This window comes from Numenius arquata, chromosome 6 (assembly GCF_964106895.1).
Source record: "Numenius arquata chromosome 6, bNumArq3.hap1.1, whole genome shotgun sequence".
Lineage (NCBI taxonomy): Eukaryota > Metazoa > Chordata > Aves > Charadriiformes > Scolopacidae > Numenius > Numenius arquata.
This window is the reverse complement of record NC_133581.1, coordinates 65,309,921-65,329,817: the sequence shown is the minus strand read 5'-3', so window position 1 is coordinate 65,329,817 and position 19,897 is coordinate 65,309,921. Positions and strand designations below refer to the sequence as shown.

General features: G+C 41.6%; 2 protein-coding genes across 4 annotated transcripts in view; one reads left to right on the top strand and one right to left on the bottom strand.

Annotated features, from left to right (window-relative positions):
- Window positions 1-8,831, bottom strand: part of EXOC5 (exocyst complex component 5) — a 28,477-nt gene extending 19,646 nt beyond the window's left edge. The window contains exons 1-4 of one of the 3 annotated variants that reach the window (XM_074149953.1): window positions 8,688-8,831; window positions 4,209-4,344; window positions 3,848-3,939; window positions 54-201 (exon numbers count right to left, since the gene is read on the bottom strand). In XM_074149953.1, the coding sequence (XP_074006054.1) occupies window positions 54-158 (105 nt within the window). In that variant the 5' untranslated portion in view covers window positions 159-201; window positions 3,848-3,939; window positions 4,209-4,344; window positions 8,688-8,831. The remainder of the gene's footprint in view (window positions 1-53; window positions 202-3,847; window positions 3,940-4,208; window positions 4,345-8,687) is intronic. The other 2 variants (XM_074149952.1, XM_074149951.1) reach the window with 2 other exon arrangements.
- A 52-nt stretch (window positions 8,832-8,883) lies between these two features.
- On the top strand, window positions 8,884-18,528 carry AP5M1 (adaptor related protein complex 5 subunit mu 1). The gene is made up of 8 exons (XM_074149954.1): window positions 8,884-9,009; window positions 12,841-13,486; window positions 15,011-15,238; window positions 15,691-15,830; window positions 16,588-16,673; window positions 16,772-16,887; window positions 17,135-17,231; window positions 18,342-18,528. Exons 1-8 carry the CDS (start codon window positions 8,951-8,953, stop codon window positions 18,422-18,424), a joined length of 1,455 nt encoding a protein of 484 aa, XP_074006055.1. The 5' UTR covers window positions 8,884-8,950; the 3' UTR covers window positions 18,425-18,528.
- The last annotated feature ends 1,369 nt before the right edge of the window (window positions 18,529-19,897 follow it).

Genomic DNA, 19,897 nt, shown 5'->3' with positions numbered 1-19,897 from the left:
GATGCTTTTAAAACTTGCACAGCTTAGCGCTGACTATATTCTTTAGATTTTACCTGGTTGCTTTTCTGCAGCTCTTGTACTTTCTTGGCAAATTCCTTTGCTTCCTTCTGGCATTGCTGTTCTAGTTTCTCCACTTTTCTCTGAATCCTTTCATCCATTACCTGTAATTCTTGGATATGATTTACAAATTCTTCCAATAATCTGATTTAAAATAAAATACAGTAAAGCAGACTTTAGTTTAAAAGATATTGTCTTCTGCAGTGAGTTTAAAAAACCTCAAAAAAAAAAAAAAAGAACTTGCCTATGAGGCTGATACAATCATGTCTAACTTAAAAATGCTATTTTGTTTTAAACTATACCACCCTGGTTGCATAGAAACTCCACATCTACATAAAAGCTATGTGATCACGTAAATCGTAGGCCAAGGGAGAGGGGAATACCTAAATATCACTCAAGAATGTGGCTCTGCCACAGTTACAAAAATCCCCATATCCTCATCTTCCCCAAGAAGTCTCATCAGGGCAAAGGGAGCTTAGGCTACTACATCCCTTCAATGTAAGGGCTATAACAGGAAAATATTTTCTACTGTACTGTAGATGTTACTATAAACATGTAAATCAGCATCCTATTAATAGGAAATGAATACAATCACGTAGTCTCATAATGTTGTTTTGGTTATAACCACGTTGCTTCCTATTGCTTGTTTTCTTTCTATAACATATATAATTTTAAGGGTTTTTTTCTGCCCTTTTCCATCACTTTGATTTTTTCTTTCGGATTCGCATTTTACTCTTCTCAAACACAGTACATCTGAATGCATTTTTAAATGTCCTCTATTCTTTTTCATTCTATTCTCAATGTCTCTCTCTTATTCCTGTTTCTGTTCATTCCGTCCCGTTCCAGTCATCTTTTCAGCTTGTATTTTTCTAAACATCCCAGTCACTGATGCTTAGGGAATAGGTTATTTCCAGATCCTCCATAGCCATAAAACTCATGCTAATAACTGAAAACATATAAAAGATTTGAGAACTCTGCTGTCCAGTTGTAATGTCAAAGCAGAAGAGGAGAGGAAACAGGAATCCCTTTCAGGGAGCTATTTCTAGACCACTTAGGAATCTGCATTTTCAAATATACCCCATTCAGACTGTACACTCTGAATGTGAAGCCCTTCCAGCCTGCAGTACTGCTGAAAGGCAGAAGGAGCACACTGTCCCTCTCCTGGCTCCCCATGCACAGCTTAGAGACTCTCAGCAACCAGAAGAAAAAAGTAGAAGGTATTTTTCTACCCTCACGTGGCTCCTTCCCAGTAACAACTACAGCACTTCTCTTGGCCAACATCTAGAGGTTTCTCCGAGCAACACCTAAATGATACTAAAGTGATTCTCTTTAGCTGCATGGACGCTCACTGAATTTTCAGTTTTATCTTCTGCTGCTAAAATGACTGGCTTTTAACCTGCTGCTTGGAGCAATTGAACTGCCTTTTTGCTCACTGTATTGTCTAAAAACCTATTTCAAGTGGTATCTTGACAGTAAGTGACTTAAAGGCACAACTTATTAAAGAAAAGTGGATTGGGGCAGATGTTTATGACTTCTTTCCTCCACTTCCTGCTTGCCAGAAGCCCAAAAGTAAGCATATTGCATTAGATTCTACAGAAAACCAGAAGAACAGACTTAAGTTTACGGAAGTATTTTTAAAATAAAATTTAAATGATAGTGACTCAAAGCATACTTTAAAAAAAACAAACCAAAGCCTAAAGAAGTACAGATAGTTTCTATTCATTTTAACAACCCAATTCCGTTCAGTCTTGGGTTTGTTTTTTAAACAGGTATTGTGCCAACTCAGCACTTACTCAGCGATAGTATTCAATACAGTGCGAGAGACAAGAATAATCAAGAAGAGGTAGCTGCTGCTCAGGTTTCTCAGAACAGAAACAAAGAATCCAGCACTCTTTCTACCAAACAAAAGCATCACCTTCTAAAAACAGAAAAGAAAAAACATACACTAAAAGGTCTGTTTCTTTTTTGATATTAATTTTGGCTCCCTGCCCAATACTCTAAGATCCCACAAGAAAAATATTTACTGTTGCAGGATTTTCCCACTTATCCTGAAAAATACAGAAACACACCACAGAAGTTAACACAAGCAAACCCACAGAAATATAGAAGACAGGTTAAACTGAGTTGGTATTGGTACAAATCATTAACTACTCTAAAATATATACTAGAGGATGTTGTGGAGGAAGAGCTACATGTTGTGTATTTCCAGGCTTCTGCTTAAATCACATGTAAAGCTCTGCATAGGATATAGGCCCCAGATTGAACGTGAAGGGCTCAGCATCTTGCCAGAACTCCAACAAGATCCTTCCTCTTGTCACATGCCTCCAAAAAGCCAGACTGCTCCAGAAGGAATGTCCTTTGACCGTGCTAATGAAGTTCTTTGTATTTGCTTTTGAATAACAGCAGCTTGTCTATGAAGTTAGTAATTCCTAAACTTCTTAAGAGTTCTAGCTCAGGTTACTACAAACAATCTCAATCTGGAATAAAATGAGGTGAATGCGAAATCACTAAGGAACAGCTATTGCACTTTGAATGTATACCACCATAATCTAAATTAACATTCAGGTAGCTAAACTTTTTGTTGACCCTGCTAGCCCAGCAGCATTCCAACAACCATAAAACAGGAAGAAGCTCAAGCTCACCTCCAAAGTTATAATCATTTGAAAAATGAAAACATATAAGTTAATTACATCTCTAGAAAGACTATCAATACTAGTAAAGTAGCACTATTTGAAAGTGTCACTCTTTTCAAAACAAAAGAAAACCCAGAGGTTTGAATTTCACAGAAAGGGTTACCAAGCATTGGAACAGGCTGCCCAGGGAAGTGGTGAAATCACCATCCCTGGAGGTATTTAAAAGACAGGTAGATGTGGTGCTGAGGGGACATGGCTCAGTGGTCCTTTTGGCAGCGTTATGTTAATGGTTGGACTGGATGATCTTAAGGGTCTTTTCCAATCTAGACAATTCTATGAATTACAGAAGCTTAGATGTTGAACACAGCTGTACAAAATTGTGCATCTGAGTTACCGATGTACCACCCAATGCTGGCTGGTTTCTCAGGGTGAGGTTTCCCAGCAGAGCCAAGCCAGCTCACCACACACAAGAGAAGGTCCTGCACTACCTCCCCTTCTTCCCCACTTCCCCTACCCAAGCCTGGCTTCTTTCCACACCCACATCCCTTCTCACCACCACTAGCTCAAGATGAGCCATACCAGCGTGCAGCTAAGAGCAAGGAAGAAGAGCACAAGCCCATCTCCACTAAGCAGCAGCAAGCTGTTCTATTTGATTCAGACTATACAAATTCACACAAACTCAGTTTAAAACAATCTAAGTCAACACTGCTGCGTTCCTGCCTTTCTTTCCATCCTACCTGTTTCTGCCTTTTGTTTGCACCAGGACTGTAAACTACTGGGTCTTACAACAAGCCAGCTCAGGGAGCTAAACTAGCAAGAAACTCATTAAATTGACTTAACTATCATAGCAGTGAAGCCTCATTTTATGCTTTAATCCGGCAACTCTAGTGCTTTGGAACATTCATGTCTGACAAGGACAAACAACATCAATTCTCCTTCATTCAAAAGGTCTAAATCAGAAAGTGACTTTCCCTACTCTTGTTACTGAATAATTGGTTCTGAATAATTGGCTCATGGTCACAAATTCTAGCAATTCTCCCAAATGAAAACCTCCTTGGACACACACCAACACTACATACAGGCTTTTTGTTATATGTGTAATAAAACAGTACAATTAGAGATACATTCACTTTGACTATTATGCAATTTTATTTTACCTTTTTGGATCAAAAGCTTCTCCACCTCTGGAACCTCCTCCAGGTGTTCTCCATGCCAGGCGTTCAATGTATTCATCTGCCACAAAAGGCTCCTAGCCACAGAATAAAAACTCCTTACAATGTGCCACAGCGGGTTGTTCCTTAAGCAGCTGCTTACACATCATTTTGAAAGCGTTTAGAAGCTTTACTACAATCAAGAGCAAGTACAGTGTTGACAATTACCCCGTCACCTCTTCTGTTTACATATTTAATATAGAGAACATCGTTCTCAACATGGTGGGTTTGAACATCTAGGCTAGAGATTGTCAGAGTACTATCAAAGAATTTGCTGCAGGGCTGTGAAGAGTTGGCTTTAAATTACCTGGCCTTATTTCCAGCTGAGCTTATGGCTTGTCATTACAAAGTGTCTGAACCACGCTGCAGCTACACTGATTTGAGGTATTACATCATGAGATCCAGCCATCAGCTGTGCAACAAATCAGATAGAATTGATCTGTCTAAAAAAATTACGTGGCAAAGTTAAGTTTTCTCTGCAGTTGCTCAACGCCCTGATGCAGTTCGCAACACAGCATCGCCAGCAGAACTGACCAAGGCCCTTCCCCGTGGCAAAATCAGCACGAGATTGTCCCTGGACGCTATGCAACATCAAACTGCAGCTGCAGAAACAAAGCAGATAAAAAGGAAAAACACAAAGCACGAATAAAAACAGATGATGGACTTGACTTTCGCAAGAAGGAAAAACAGGGCATGAGTGACGCTAAAAACACAGGGTCAGTCAAGTTTCTTCCATAATATTTACTGGATCTTCCATAACACCACCACACAACGGTGAAGAGTTAAGATTATTTCTCCCCCCAGTAATGTTTTCTGAAGGTAGAGACTTCATTATAAAACCAAGAGCTCCTATTTTAGTTGGCCTAATATTTAAACCAGCTCAAACATTCCTTTGCATAGATAATAATAAATACTCCAAACACAGTCCAACACCTATCCTTCAAAAAACCTAGTATTTATCCCTTCAGCTTCATGAAGGGATGCAATGCACTAGCAGCATTGCTTGGGTGGTAACACCAGCACATTTAAGGTCAGTGAGCAAAGTACTCTCACAACCACCAGAATTTCACGGAAAGCTCTTAAAGTACACGCAGCAGTGGTTCTAAACCTGTGAAACACAACCCAACACAGAGCTGGGAGTGGCTCTGGTTAGTAAGTGGTACTCGCCACAACTCATTTCCGATAATGAAACATCTGAACGTGCCACCCCTGCTTTTAATAAAGCTTGATTTAAAAAAATAAAAATAATAAAAAATAAACAGACATCCACAAGTATCAAACTGGTTCTTGTATCAATAGGTCTAAAACCTTGTCAGAAGTAATAGGGAGAGAAAAACAGCTTTGTAGTATTATTTTAATAACTAAAAACAAGGGTTGGAAAGCAAATATTGCCAGTTCATTCCTCAGAAACACATTACGCCCTACCCAGTCAGGCCCAGCTATTAAACGGAAATATAAAAAGTTTTTTAAAATACCCTTTGCAACATGCTGAATTCTGCTAGACAGGACAGAAGTTTCTCCCTTTCAAGAGATCACCCAGTAACTCCTCAAAGACTGACTGGAGTAACTGTGTTTTGCTCAATTTCCTTGGTTAAGCTTCAAAAATAACTGGATGATACCACACACAAACAAGTCACTCAGCTCATTAACCCGGTTCTTCCTGATGCACAGCGTTAGGTTTCCTTCACGTGAATCCTTTTCATCAAAAGATATAATGCAGTGTTTTCGAACCAAGTGTAAATTCTCTCCTTATGTCATCCTTACATCTAAATGTTTAGGAACATTTTTGTAATTTTAATTATAGGTGAAATGAGCCATTCAATACAGTAACATTCCCTTCAGGGGAGTCCTCCAGCTTCCTAATTACCTTATGGCTCTTCTCAGCACTTCTCCTTTATATAAAAATCACAACCACAATCTTTCCTCTGAAGATCCCGTAATTCAGCTGGAGTACCACTCTAGTTACAAGGATATCAATGCCAAGTATAGTGCTATGGAAGAACCCTATATAAAGGGTGCACTGTTTACTGATGCTCTGTGTGTGTGTATATACCATTTTCTACATTTCTCCCTTCACGTGTTTGCACTGAAAGATAATTACATACACACACATAGTGACCTTGAGGTTTTTTTGGATGAGTTTTTCTGCAAGCCTATGAAAGCCTCCTCTCCTAAGGAAATCTGATATATGTGCCTTAGACCCTCAAAAAAATTAATTATGATGCCAATCTTGCTCTATCCATTATGCCTAGTCATCTAAAGCTCCCTCCAGTGCATGTGTACACAGAGTACCTGCAGCTCCCTCCCCTGTATCCCCAAAACTAGCCAGGCACATGGCAACAAAGGTTGTGGTTGACCCCCAATTCAGTGCCACCTGACCAGCCACAAGGCCAAACTGAGCCAGCAGCAGCCCAGTCCCCTCCGCTGCCCTTCCCACAGCGCAGGCACTCACGTGCGTCCCCCTCTTCCGCAATGCTCATCCCGTGTCCCAGCCTGCCTCTCTCCTTCTGCAACATCTGCTCTTCTGCAAAAATTAGAAACCTGCATTTTGTTTTAACAATTTGAAATGTTAATTAGTTTAGTCAGATCTAAATGATGGCAGCTGTAGCAATATTTTAAAGGGGCATAACCTGAAAAAAATATCTGTTTTTCAAGAGCAGTTCATAGGAGACCTGTCCTTCGGTTTTTTATCAAATAAATCCTGTTCTGCATTACTTCAGAAATAGTAACCATAGGGGATATTCTTATATGCAGAATACTGACCAACAGAGAAACAAAATGAGCTTTTTCTTCCAAATTTTCACAGAGAGTGTGCTAGAAATAATCTATTTGATTTATAAAGAACAAATGAAGTTCAACAGTGTCATTTTAAGACATGATTTCACAATTTCCACTGCAAAACCAAAACTTTTTAGTTTTATATGGAAGATATGATACCCAAACACATTTGCTCTTTTTAATGCTATCTTGATAATAGTTACCTTTAGCTATTTGACAGCCTAAATTCCCATTTTAAGTCTCCTATCCAGTTCTGCAGAAAGTGCTGAAAATCAGCTATTACAAATGTCATTTGCAAGTCCTTTGCCTGTTATCAGATGAGCCCCAACAGTCAATTTCTTCACAGCTTTGAACTTCCCTCTAGCTCTAGATGAATTAATGTGATCCTAGCTATTCAGCCAATACTACTGATTTAATAAGAGATACACCTGAAGTGGATGATAACCTGGTTTGATCTGGTCTGTATAAATGAAACTACACCGGACCTAGCCACATTAAAATTCAGTTTAGAAGTCATAATTGTTCAATTACACTTTGAGTTATGTGACAGAGAACTGAGTCCATGCTGTGTCCAGTTTCAACCACAGACCCTTCTACACAATGTCACACATATATATTGAAAATGACTTTCAAACACACTTAGATGTGAACATGGCAGGCAAATACTACACTCACTATGCAGCTAACGGTTACTGCCATAATAAGCACAGGTTTTCATGTTCTAACCTTCATGGCAGTGACTTCAAAATAACATGGGAGGCAACGTTAATTTAATGAATGTCACTAAGACCTCCCTTGCCTTTGGGCTGAAAAAGAATTGAGAGGTGGAGAGAAAGAAGTACTGTTTTCTGTATTGGAAAACATAATTTCAAGGCCTATCTTTGGCCAAAGGCCTCACCTACTTCGTAATTTCATCTTTACTGCTATTGCAAAATGGAAAAATTACCGCCTGATCCAAAGCAGCCAAACCATACAGTTTTCTTTCCACATGCAAGTTATGTCACATTCAACTTCCCACAAAGAACAGAACTAACCGCGTTGTCATCACGTTGAGAAATCAACACTCCTAGGACAGTTAGAGAGGGTATAAAACCTGGTATCTAGCTACCTAGATATGGTATATTAGTCCTGCTATTTTTTTAAGGCACGCAAGCCAAAAGATGTGAGTCATAATATTCATGTGTCATAACAGTGATTCACAAATACAAGTGCACACAATGCATTTATATAAAGCAGATAAAGGATCTTCCAGAGAAACAGGAAGACCTTTCCTGAAGGCTGGGCAAAGCGTGTCCCACTGTTAAGACACCATATGAAAAACTTGGTGTGACTTGGAGAGCAATTACAGGATACCTGGTAATGATACTACATCCCCATGCACTATTAAGTGGGGACAAACACTTTACGTTAATCACATTAGGAGAGCCTGTGGTCGAGGCCAGGAGAGAAGAATTTGCCAGACTCCTGCCCTGCTTGTGCACAGCCTCAGCCAAGCTGTCTGGCTTCTTGTGCCCCAGCTCCACAGCGGTTAAAGGGCGGGCAAAGTTATTTATTTCCTTATTTCAGAGGAGTAGAAGCTGTGCTGAGCTACCACGGTGCTGGGGTTAACCGAGTAAGTGCCTTCAGGAGAAGAAGGGTCACGTTATCTCGGCGGTCGGGCCTGGCATGGCCTGTGACCCTGTGCAAAGACCTGGGAGCCCCCCCGGGGGAAGGAGGCCCCGGCCTGAGGGGCACCACAGGCCCTGGCCTGAGGGAAGCTGGGGGCCTGCATCCTCCCGAGGCATCACCCCGGTCCCCCCGCCACCCGCACCGGCACCCCGTTCCCTCAGGGTCCGGCATCGCGCCGCTCCCACCCGCTCTCACCCCAGCCCCGCTTCCCTCCCCGCCCGAGCAGGAGCTCGCCGGCGTGAGGCCGCCCCATCCCCTCAGAGAAACCGGCACCGCCTCCCGGGCCCAGCGCGGCCCCCTTGCGCCCGGGGAAGCCCCACAGGGCGCTGCCCGCACCCACCTCGAAGAGCTCGGCCGTGGTAGCCATGGCCGCAGGGAGAGCGGCGGGGCTCCTCAGCCGCCCCTCGCCGCTCCGCCGCTGCCGCCCATTGTGTCCCGGCCGCCCCCGGCAGCAGCAGCAGCCGCCGCGGCGCCGCCTCCGCCCGCCGGAAATGGGCCTGCGCCGGGCGGCCGCGGCCGGGGAGGGGCCGGGAGCTGCGCAGGGCGGCGGCCGCCCCTCGGCAGCGCCCCGGCCTCCCTCAGCGCTGAGCCGCCGCCGCCGGCATGGCCTTACGGGCGCTGTGGCTCCTCAAGCACGACCCCGCGGCCGTGCTCTTCTCCAGGTAACGGCGGAGGCCGTGAGGAGAGCGGGGAGGGGGAGGCCGGGCAGGCCGCGGGGCAGGCCGGGCCCGGGGGGGACCGAGGAGGGATCTGAGCCGAGCCCGTGGGGAACCGGGGGGGTCAGAGCCGGGCGTCTGGCCCCGGTGAGGGAGGGAGGAGGGAGAGGAAAGATGGGAGGTCCCGGTCGGAGGGTGCCGGTGGTTTCCAGAGCAGCCGGGGCTGCCCCAAATATACCCGAAAATAGCGAAATTGTCTGATGCTCTCATAAATCCCATCCCTCCTCCGAGCACCGCTGGCTGCTTTACGCTTCTGAACCTGATTTGTAAAATTTCTATGCTCGGATAATGTTCTTTTACCAACCGCCTAAGTATTTGTTTTTACAACTTTTGCATTTTGCACATGACTTTTTGTCTCTGTTCCTCTTTCTGTCAGCTGTTGTAAAGGTCTTACCTGGCTCTTCGCGCTTCTTACATGGAAAAAGGACAAGGTAGTGATTATGAAATACTGTCAGATGAACAAAAGTAGAAAACATATATTTTGCTTATGTTTTTCTGATGTTCTCTTCATATTGTTATGTAACTGTACAAAAAATACAATATTTTCAGGCAGAAATTCAACTTCCCCTTTGATTTTAATTTTTGCACACGAAGGTAGTTCTTTTAAGTTAGTGAACCAAAGGAGGACTTTTTATTCTGAGCTCTTAGAGAGTTTCAGTTAAGATTTTGGTTACGCCGGCTGCTTTTGTTGGTCTGGCAAAATTTGTTGCTGTTTCCATGTACTTTCTGTGACTTCAGAGAACTCGTTTCCAAAGAATGAGAGGAAAAATAACTGGGAAAAACAGTTAGGGAAAGGAAAAACACTGAGACCTCAATAAGAGACGTGACTTACAGCCCTAGTTTTAATTCAGTGGAACTGAGAAGAGAACGTAGAAGGAGGCAAAAGAAAAAAAAAAGAGCAAGTAGACTATCTTCCATCTTGAGGTGCAGACAGATCTTTACACTGGACATTCCTCTGATTGTTTTAGGATTAGTATTATGGTCCTTGTATTACCTCCAAGACTAGAGATGAGGCCTCCCCTCTACAAACACAGAGAAAGAAAAAGCCTTGTCCCAAAAAATCTGAGAGTGTAATCGCCACGGAGGAAGGGGGGGCTGGTGACAGGGATATGTGAAGTAACTTGTCACACAGTAAGCGGCAGATACAAGGGATAGCGCTCCTTTGAAAGGGGCAAACTATACTTGATACTTCAAGTGATTTCCAGACTTAGATCTTTCAAGTTCCCAGAGGGAATAATAGGGCTGTGGAAACCCCAAGTTTATCCTCCTAACTGACCTTAAATTTAACAAAGCGCACAGACAATATAAAGAATGCCGGATCACATGGAAACTGTTGGTTTCGGGACTTACGCACTCAGCTGGAGATACGTGAGCCCTGATCTTTAACCTCAGAGAAGACATCTGGGACATCAAAGCATTCCACTTTTTTTGAGCTGATCATAACTTAATTCAGGCAACAAGTATGGTCCCTCTCTTGAATCACCAAAGGTCAATTCAAGCCTGCAAACTTTCATCTTTTTAAGTTTTCATCACTTTCTAGAAGGCAATACTGAAAAACTGAGATCTGAAGGGCTAACTAATCGTGACTCAGCTGAAGCAGTGGGGGGAGGAGAAGATTGCTGTGGTGTGGGGACAGCTTCAGCAAAGAGAGCAGACAGATTGGGACATAAATAAGACAAAACTAGACTGAAATATCTCCTCTTCTTTGTTTTGGCAGTGTCAACCCAAAATAAGAGATGCTCACCAAGGTTACATTAGACTTTTATCGACAGCTTTTCTCTGGAAGTCCTCAAATTTTCGAGCTGCAAAACCACTCTGGTTTTTTTGCTCTTCAAAGTAGATGTGAGACTACACAACGCAGGGAGGCGTTTCACTGTCATCTGTATCCTGTTTACGGATCTCGTAGCTCTGGCTTCTCTCTGCCTGAGCTTGCTTTTTCCTTACTGGGGAAGAAAAAAAAAAAAGAAAAAGTCCTAGATGCCTGATTTAAGAATCAAACAAAAAAGCAGTCACTGAAAATAAGCCTGAAGAAGTGTAGCTGCCTCCAGCAAGAGACTCTGCTACTCAGTTAAGAAAAGATGGTGTAGGTGGGACTTAAAGGCAACAGGATAAGAACCATGTGAGTGTTTAGGAGCAGAAGGGGAGGGCTACATATGGAGGGCATAGATAAAACAAAGTACCACATTGCTGGGATTACAAGTTCCATGGCAATTTAAGAAACAGGCTGTCAATGTGTCCTGAAAAAGATGGTGTAAAAAGGAGAATAAATGAAGGTATTTATATACTTCTGCATTTTTTCTCCCATGTTTGTGTATAAGCATGGCTCTGAATGCAAACAAACATGCGGCCTGGGAACAGATCTGCTACAAGGTGATTCATAAGGTGATTTAACTAATTGCCTGGTGTGTAACCTGTGATATGCATTTTGAGGCTCCGTGGATAACTACTAAGGGGATCCACAAAAGAGAAAGTAGAAAAGCTAGCCTGTTATCAAACTTAAAGTAAGAGGGGCTCAGGGGAATCTGCAGTTCCAAAAAAACCCGATGAAAACCAATGCATTAGTGGAAGTAATAATTTTTCTTTTCTCGCCTATTTATTAAATGATGACTCTTCAATTCCTTTTCATAGACTTAGGTTAACTTGAGAAGAAATTCATCCCTCTTTCCTTTAAAAAGTAATACTACTTCAAAAGAAAAAATCCCAGATGTGGAATTAAACAGCTGATTTTTCTCAAATGTTATCTCTAGGAGATTTGAAATGAAATACATATGTTGATGCAACCTAGCACTTTCAAAATACACAAAACCTCGTGTCTCTGTACCATGATTACATCTTAAATACTCAAAAGTAAAAAAATGAAATTATGAAGCAGTCCTAACAGCATTGAGTCACATACATTGGACTTGGAGTGTAGAATCTGTTTCCCCACCACCACCAAAAACCATGCAGCTCTTGCTGGAAAAAACTGGGCTTATGTACAGTGAAGTCTTTTTGTATTTATAATATTGTAAAGATTTTTAGTTAATCTTGTTAATCACTTAAAGCAACTGCTGCAGATCAATTTTGTGAGCTCAGAACAGCAATGCAGAGCTTGTGTATAAGTAACTTCCATTATACTCTCTTGTAAATACATTATTTAGCAGAGCAGCAAAGCTGTAGCAGTAGCCTACTGTATGTAGGCAAAAAGCTGTTGTAGTTGAATTTGATTACGTGGGACATCCGTTTCCTTAAATGTCTGAAAATTTGTCTTCAGTGTGATCTCACCCCTTCGGAGTATTTTGCTGTTGAAGTTTCGCTGCGGTGGTGTGAGTCACACTTGGGTTCGTTAGTGTCGTTTAGACACCCTGTGCCTTTGTGCAACAGGACAGGTAGACGGACAGATTCACATTTTATTAAAAAAAAGGGAGTGAATTTATTTGCTCAAAGTTTCCAGTAAAAATCCGCCTGCTGGAATGAATCCTAATTACTCAGGAAATACTTCTATTGACAGTGATTTAGATTCTGATCCCATCACTGTTTCTATCAGGACGCTGATAGAAACACTTCTACTTACACAAGGTTACTTTTAGGACCGAGAGGCCTTTGGGAGTTATTTGAATACCTAAGAGAAACCCATCCTTGATTATATCAATATTCCAAAGATTTTTACAATGCTTTTGCCTTCTCTGACAGCCAGCAAAGGAATTGCGTGGTTCTGCTTCTAGGAACTCTGTTGGTATGATATTTTGGGTGGGAAAAGACGAGTAGTACTAACCCGCTCTTATTTCCATCTCACAGACGTTACCCCACCGTTGAAATACGCGCCGAGACCTTCAATGGGTCAACACACGTGCCTGTGCCATCTGACAGCGCCTTTCTTAAAGCCTTGCTCTTTGAACTGAGGCTCGTAGACGACCATATTTTTGTGGAGCATCGAGACACTTGTACTCGAATCAATCATTCATCGGTTTATTCAGTTCGCACCGAAGGCGGGGATCTCTGGCCCGTGCTTGCTTTTCAGAAGAGCGGTCTGATATATGCGTGTCTTCCACTAGTTGAGGAGACCTTGGAGCCACGGCCACCCCTCCTGACCATTTGCGGGCTCTCGCAAGGACTGGCTCTTTTGTTAGGCATTGTGGACTTCATCTCTCCAAGTCGGAAAAATGAAGCTGAGATGAGTGCGAAAATTGGCCAGCTTCGAAATTTGCTTATACAGGCCTGTCCGCTTGGCACCCCCTTAAACACAAACATACGCAGCTTGAACAGCTCATTTGATGACATTCAGGAGATGCCTACAGATGAGAATCAACCGGCTTGGAGATCCAACACGTACAAAGGCAAACCTCAGGTTAACGTCTGTATCACTGAAAAAGTCAAGTGTATGCAGTACGACAAAAGAGATGTTGTGGACATGTGGCAGGTTTATGGAGCTGTAAATTGCAAGGTGAGAGCATTGTATCTGCAAGTCCGGCCAAAATATTTTTCATGCAAGCACACAGGGAAAGTAATTACGTCGTTTTACTTTGGTATGTGATCAGTGAATTTCTAATCCTGTAATATTTCAAAGTATAACAAACTATTGCATATTAGACTGATGCAATAGCACTGGTTTTTATTTGGATCTTTACTGTTTTTTTCCTGCATGCTTCATGGATTTTTTCAGTAACTATTTATGGCACTTAAGTTTCCTGCAGTAGCTACATTGCATGTATTTTTCCAATTTTTTCTTATTTTAAATTAAATAGGGAGAAATCATTTTATGCAGTCTTTCAGGCAGAGACTAAGAAATGGTAGTGCTGAGGCCAAGTTTATTTCCAACTATCTTATAAGCAACGTGTTAAATAATTATTAGAAACAGAATTTCTTAATGAGTCTTCCACAAGTGTCTTTATGTGAGCATTCTTAATTAATTTTCCTACCAACTGAAAGTTCAATCTTCTATGCTAATTTATTCTGTTACAATGTTTTGAATCCACAAATGCTGTTTGCTTGGCTGACGTAAGAACCACTGATACAGAATTTGGTGAAAGAAACTGGTTGTTTAACTATTTTGAATGGTTTTTTTGTGTGACAATGGTTTTCATGGTTTAATACTAAAAATTGGGGAATATTGACTAAATAGATCAATAGTAATTATGGAATACGTTAAAATCTGTGTTTTCTGTAATTGATATATTTAACATTCTTTGTTCAGAATTAGGAAGAACACTATATTATGACAGTAGACTCTGTTTGTAACTGCCAGTGTTTTAAGAGAAGATCTTCTAATAAAGCGGATCATGGTAATTTAATTATTTGCAAGAGGTGGGATACTCATCTCCAAAGGAAGCCAACCTAAGTACTGCGCTTCAGAAGACTGGGTGATTTCCCACCAGCCACGCTGGCGGGGATTGTGTGGGTGAGCAGGTTCCTGCTCTCGGAGGGACAAGTTTCTAGGTCATCTTGGGGAGCGGATGGCCTTGCCTAAGAAGAAAGCTCTGGTGAAATCATGCACAGCTGAGCTGGCACGCAGAGGGACCAGACAATGGATGCGCTGCACGTGGTTGCCGTGAGAAAGCTGACATGGGACCACGGTGGCCATTAATAGCATGCCTGAATCCATTAAGCGGATGTTGTAAAAGGAACTGAATTAATTAGACTGTCACCAAGTGTGTTTATGTAACATTCGTAATGATGTAGCTATATAGTAAGCCCTTGGCTTGCTCATCTGCTGTTTTCTTGCTAAGGAGTATGTGCCAGTTAAGAGACATTTAGCTAAGACTGCATCTCTAGCCCTGTTTTGGGAAAGGCTACAGAAATGGGAAAGGGATTTTGTTTTGAAAATATTTGTCAATTTGGCTAATGTTTGAAGCCAGCTGAAAGATTTTAGTGTGATTCTTTTTAATGCTTGCATTTGATTTTTGAACACCTAATTCTGACTTGAGGGAGATATTTTAGAATAACTTCTTGACTTAATTTTTTTTTCAAGTGTGACATAGAGGGATCTGCACCAAATGTAACCCTCAGTTTGAATCTCCCGATGAATGGTCCTCCGCTCCAAGATATCGTGGTCCATCACTGCGTGACTTCCGTTGACCCTGCCATGCTGATGTCCAGTAGTGCCGAGCCGCTGGATGACTCTGTGTACAACGGACCTTACAAATTTCCTTTTGTTCCTCCTTCAGATTCATTCAACTTGTGCTACTACACTTCCCAGGTAGTCACATCCCTGACCCTCGTTATTTTCTTCGAACAGGAATAAAAATAGCTGTGCTTTTGAACGTGTCTGAATGAGTTTCGGTCCAATTCAGGCGGGTAAAATGCTTTTTATGTAAAAAACTGCCTGGAAGGCACTTCAGGACTTGAGTCATCCGAGTCGCGTTCAGGAGGTGCCAGTACCTCTGACTGCTTTGTGTGGCTGCTCTTACTTTAAATGAATCCCTTAGATGCCTAAATTAGACAACATTAATCCAGACTGAGATGTTAAGTGCACGTGCCACAAATCTACGTAACCCAAGCAGCCTGAAGAGTTTGGCATATACTGCTCAAAACCAATCACCAATTAACGTGTTTGTTATCTTTAAAGTACTTTAGCAATTAAAACGGTATATAACTGACCTTATGATGATGGTGTTTATTTATCTTGAGAATGAATATAGTTTTTTTCAGGTTCCTGTTCCACCAATTTTGGGATGTTACCAACTCATCGAAGAGGGATCACAGTTAAAAATAACAGTTAATTTAAAGCTTCATGAAAGCATAAAGAATTCCTTTGAGTACTGTGAAGCTCGTATACCTTTTTTCAACAGGTAAGAATAAAGAAACCCTAAATAAATTTCTTCCATTTCTCTGTGATCTTCCTGAAATTAACCTGTCAGGAGTCAATATAACAGATTATGCTCCATCAAAGTACTACCAGTGGACATGGACCTTGCAAATGTCGGCAAGTCCCCTTGGAATTCTTGTAAGTTCCAGAACAGAGAATTGTACCAGAATACTTGGTAACGCTCTGAATACTTCTGTTGCACATCCTGTTCCACTGTGGGTTGTTGGTTTTTTTTTCATGTGAGACCCTGCCACAATCCTCCAGGTGGATTAAGTCTCCAGATCACTTCCAACCCAGGGTTACCTGTTCCTTAAGACTGCTAATCCTAGCTACAGATCAGCTTATCAAAAATATAGTTATTTAAAATTAAAACGATAGCTTTCGTTTAAGCCTCTCTGACAACTGCCATGTCTACGCTGTCACGTAATTATCATGAAAATTTAAAGATGAAATGATACAAAGTTGCTGATGCTGATAATAGTAAAATGCTATCAGTAAACTGAAGACAATAAAATATCAACAGTTCTTTTATGATTACTAGGTTGAGACCACGGTGATTGCCTCCTGCTCTGTAATTTCTTTTCATAAATTAGCGGTGCGCTCAGCTAGGTATGATTTTTCTGTATGCACATAAATAGCGCCTTTCAGCATTTTGTTCCTTTCTTTAACAAAAACGGGTGTTAACAAATACTGAAGGATACTAATTCCCATGGTTTTATTTCTCCTCTGTCCTCCCGTAGGGGCCCAATCGCTCAATTAGAGTCCAAAGTTAGTTATGGCCAACTGGATTTGTCACGAGAGAAGAGCCTACTGGTTTGGGTCATTGGTAAGCAGAACACCCCTGTGCTTCTTCCTCCTCCAGTCAGCTTTGTATCGCGAAGGCACAGCTGTATAGCTTCTTACAGATGCTGTTTCTGGCTTTAGGACAGAAGTTCCCTAAATCTTTGGAAGTTTCTCTGACTGGAACCATGTCTTTTGGCGCTGCAGGCAAAGAGCACCCAACTGATTACGTTTGCACGGGCAACACTGCTTATGTGAAAGTAAGTCGCAGGCTTTGTGAAAAGATTATCTCAAATTGGCTATGAAAATACGTTGATTTCACATCGGACATAATTGTTAGCCTCTTTGTTCTCAGCATGGAGTTGTCTGTTTTCTTGCTTACGGGATTTGACATCCTGTCATTTTGGAGTACGCTTGCGCACCAAGAGCATGTAACACCGATTGCCGGTATTTGCACAGCAAACATGACAATATGCATCTGATCGCGCTTTCCCTCTCTTTCTATAGCTGTATTTTAGGATCCCAGACTTCACACTTACTGGATGTTACGTAGACCAGCATTCTATTCAGATCTTTGCACCAGGAAAACCAAAAATTACTGCATGTGAGTTGCCAAAAATGTCATTTATTTAACTGAAACTGCATATTGAAGTTATGAACTGGATGTCAGTGACTAAAATTACGAGGCTAAAGTTGGGCAGAGCTTTTTCCTGGTTTCCTTGGGACATCCTAGAAATTTTTTCTGCTTTATATTTTTTTTCTTGTGGTGCTTAATGTATCTCTGGAATAGAGACTGGCATCTCTGAATGGCTTTCTCATTCAGATGAAAGCTCTTATTACTCAGTTACAAAGTCAGGCTCTCTCTTGGGCTCTCTCCCCTTTGCCCTGTGATGTTTTACATAATGGCAGAACTTTTACTGGGGGGCAGGTAATGCCTCCCCATAGTTTGGCCTCTTGTTTAGGACACTTTTGTCACGGATGTGATATGTGGATTGGAATTACTCAGGTACAGAACTCAGCTCCTGCGTGCAAGGTATGAGCATTGCTGTCAGCATCATCGCACCAGCATCCCTTAGTGGATGTGGTACTATGTTGAATCTGTGGAGCAGAAACCAAATCTGCTTATTCTTGAGTTAATACATGACTACTTCCAAGTTTGCACCAAAAATAGGCTAATTTGGAGCACAGTAGGCACTCATTAAATCTGAGCGGTATTGTCTAACGGAGGCATTTTTATTTGTTGCTGTTTATCTGTTGCACCTTCTGTCGGTCATGTTACCAGAAGTCTGTAAATGCCTTTTGAGAACTGTGATCTACACAGTTCATTTTGTGACAGGTCACATTCAGTCCTAAATTGCAACACAAAAAAAAGCAACATTTTCGTACTGTATGTTTTATATTGAGTATGCAATTTATATTCATTGAACAAAATCCAAGCCATCTACTTGCTTTTGACTTAACCTCTGTTTGAATTTTAAGCTCATGACTGATACATTAGTAAAGGTAATTGAAGCTGAGACTTTAAATGTCTCATTATCAGAAACGATTTTCAAATAATAGTAAGTCTTACAGTTTAAAGAGGCCATTATACCTTTTCTGTAAACTAGTAAGGATGGATTAGTAGTCTCTTCACTTGGATGAAGGAATGTGTGATTGTAAGGCACCCTGTAATGCTTATTTTTCTTGCCTGTTCTGTTTTGTTTTGTTTTTTTAGCTGGGGAACTGATTTCTACTGATTACTACATCTGGAATTCTAAAGCGCCAGCACCTATGGTGTACAAAACCTTATTAGACTAATTTGCTTGTGAATGATTTTTGTATTTAAACAAAACAGACAACTAATGAGAGTAATGTCAGTATAATGTGAAATACAGTGAAAATAAATATTTTCCAGCACTTGTACTTCGTATGTTTGCTTAAAAATTTCTGTTGAGGAAAAACAAAAGAAGTCACTTCTCTTAAAAACCTAAGTTGATTCTAAATTGTTTAGTCCTGGATAACAGCTTAGAGAAGTCAATTTGAAATGTACTTGCTGTGGCCATTTTTACTTTCCCTTCTAAAATTAACTGGTACAAAATTAGTACCTATTGATACAGATACAGACTGGTATGATTTGGCGTATCTTTCAGGAGACTCCCAGTTACTTCACTGGTTTTGTAAGACAAAGAGCTCACGGAAGTGAAAGCTTTCAGTGTCTTATCAGTGGAATCTGAGTAGACCCCAGGTTAGCAGGACAGTTAAAAGCAGGAGTTCTGTTCTTTTCATGAGATGCATACAGAATACATCCGAGTCAATAATTTACAAGAATTTTAAGAGAGGGAGTATGGCGTGAGCGGCGCTTCTGAAAGTGGAGACGATACAGGGGTCTGTATTGTCCCTGTCAGCAGAAGTGGTGAGTTCCCTGAGAGCTAGCGTTAGTGAGAACCAGAGCTGGAACCTGCTTTTTCAAATCACAAGATGAGCCTTGAGTGCACAAAACCAGCTAAGTTTGCTAGAGGTTCCAAAAACCATCACTGAGCTGTTTTCCCTGGAAAAAAATAGACAGAAAAGGACTCAGTTTACCGAGGCAGACCTCTAATTTTGAGAAGAAAATTGGTATCTGCAGGAACACAGGAAATGAACTTTAAGGGAGTTATCAGGAAATGAGCAAATTCTGAAAGGCTGGAGAAAAACTGAGAGAACCTGGAGAGCAGCACAAAAGAAGAGAAGAATGCCGCCTAATAACCGAGCATGCCGGCTGCTCCTGCCATACCTCTTGTTTAACTGTACGCTGTGTGATAAATAAGGTTAGTGATTATTTAAGGTGAAAAGTTTTAAGCTATAATTTAAAAAATCCTTAGATTGAGAAAGTAATCTAATTGGTTGGTTAAATATTCTAAAGGGCAGATTAATTCATGTGAAACGCACCGTTCAGCTGAAACTGCAATGCAAACTCGGAAAACAGAGCGGGGCTATGACCCATTTCAGAGAGGTGATGTGTCCCGTTTGATTAGCAGGAAAAAGGTGAATTAATGATTTTGCCCAGAACCCAGCCCCTACCTGCTATACAGTCGTCTGTGCGCCTGGACGCCACAGTGTGAGTGGGGAGAGGGGGGTTCTCTCTGTTGGAAGGGTTTAGCTCATGTTCTGTGTGCTGAGCACTCGCCATGGGATTTTGGTGTGCAGTGTTTGCTTTCCACCTACCCCCGAGAAAGACGGGAGCTGTCTGTTCTGCACAGCAGTGCTCTGGGGGAGTGGCTTTTCCTCTTCGCAGCGTTTCACCACGAAATC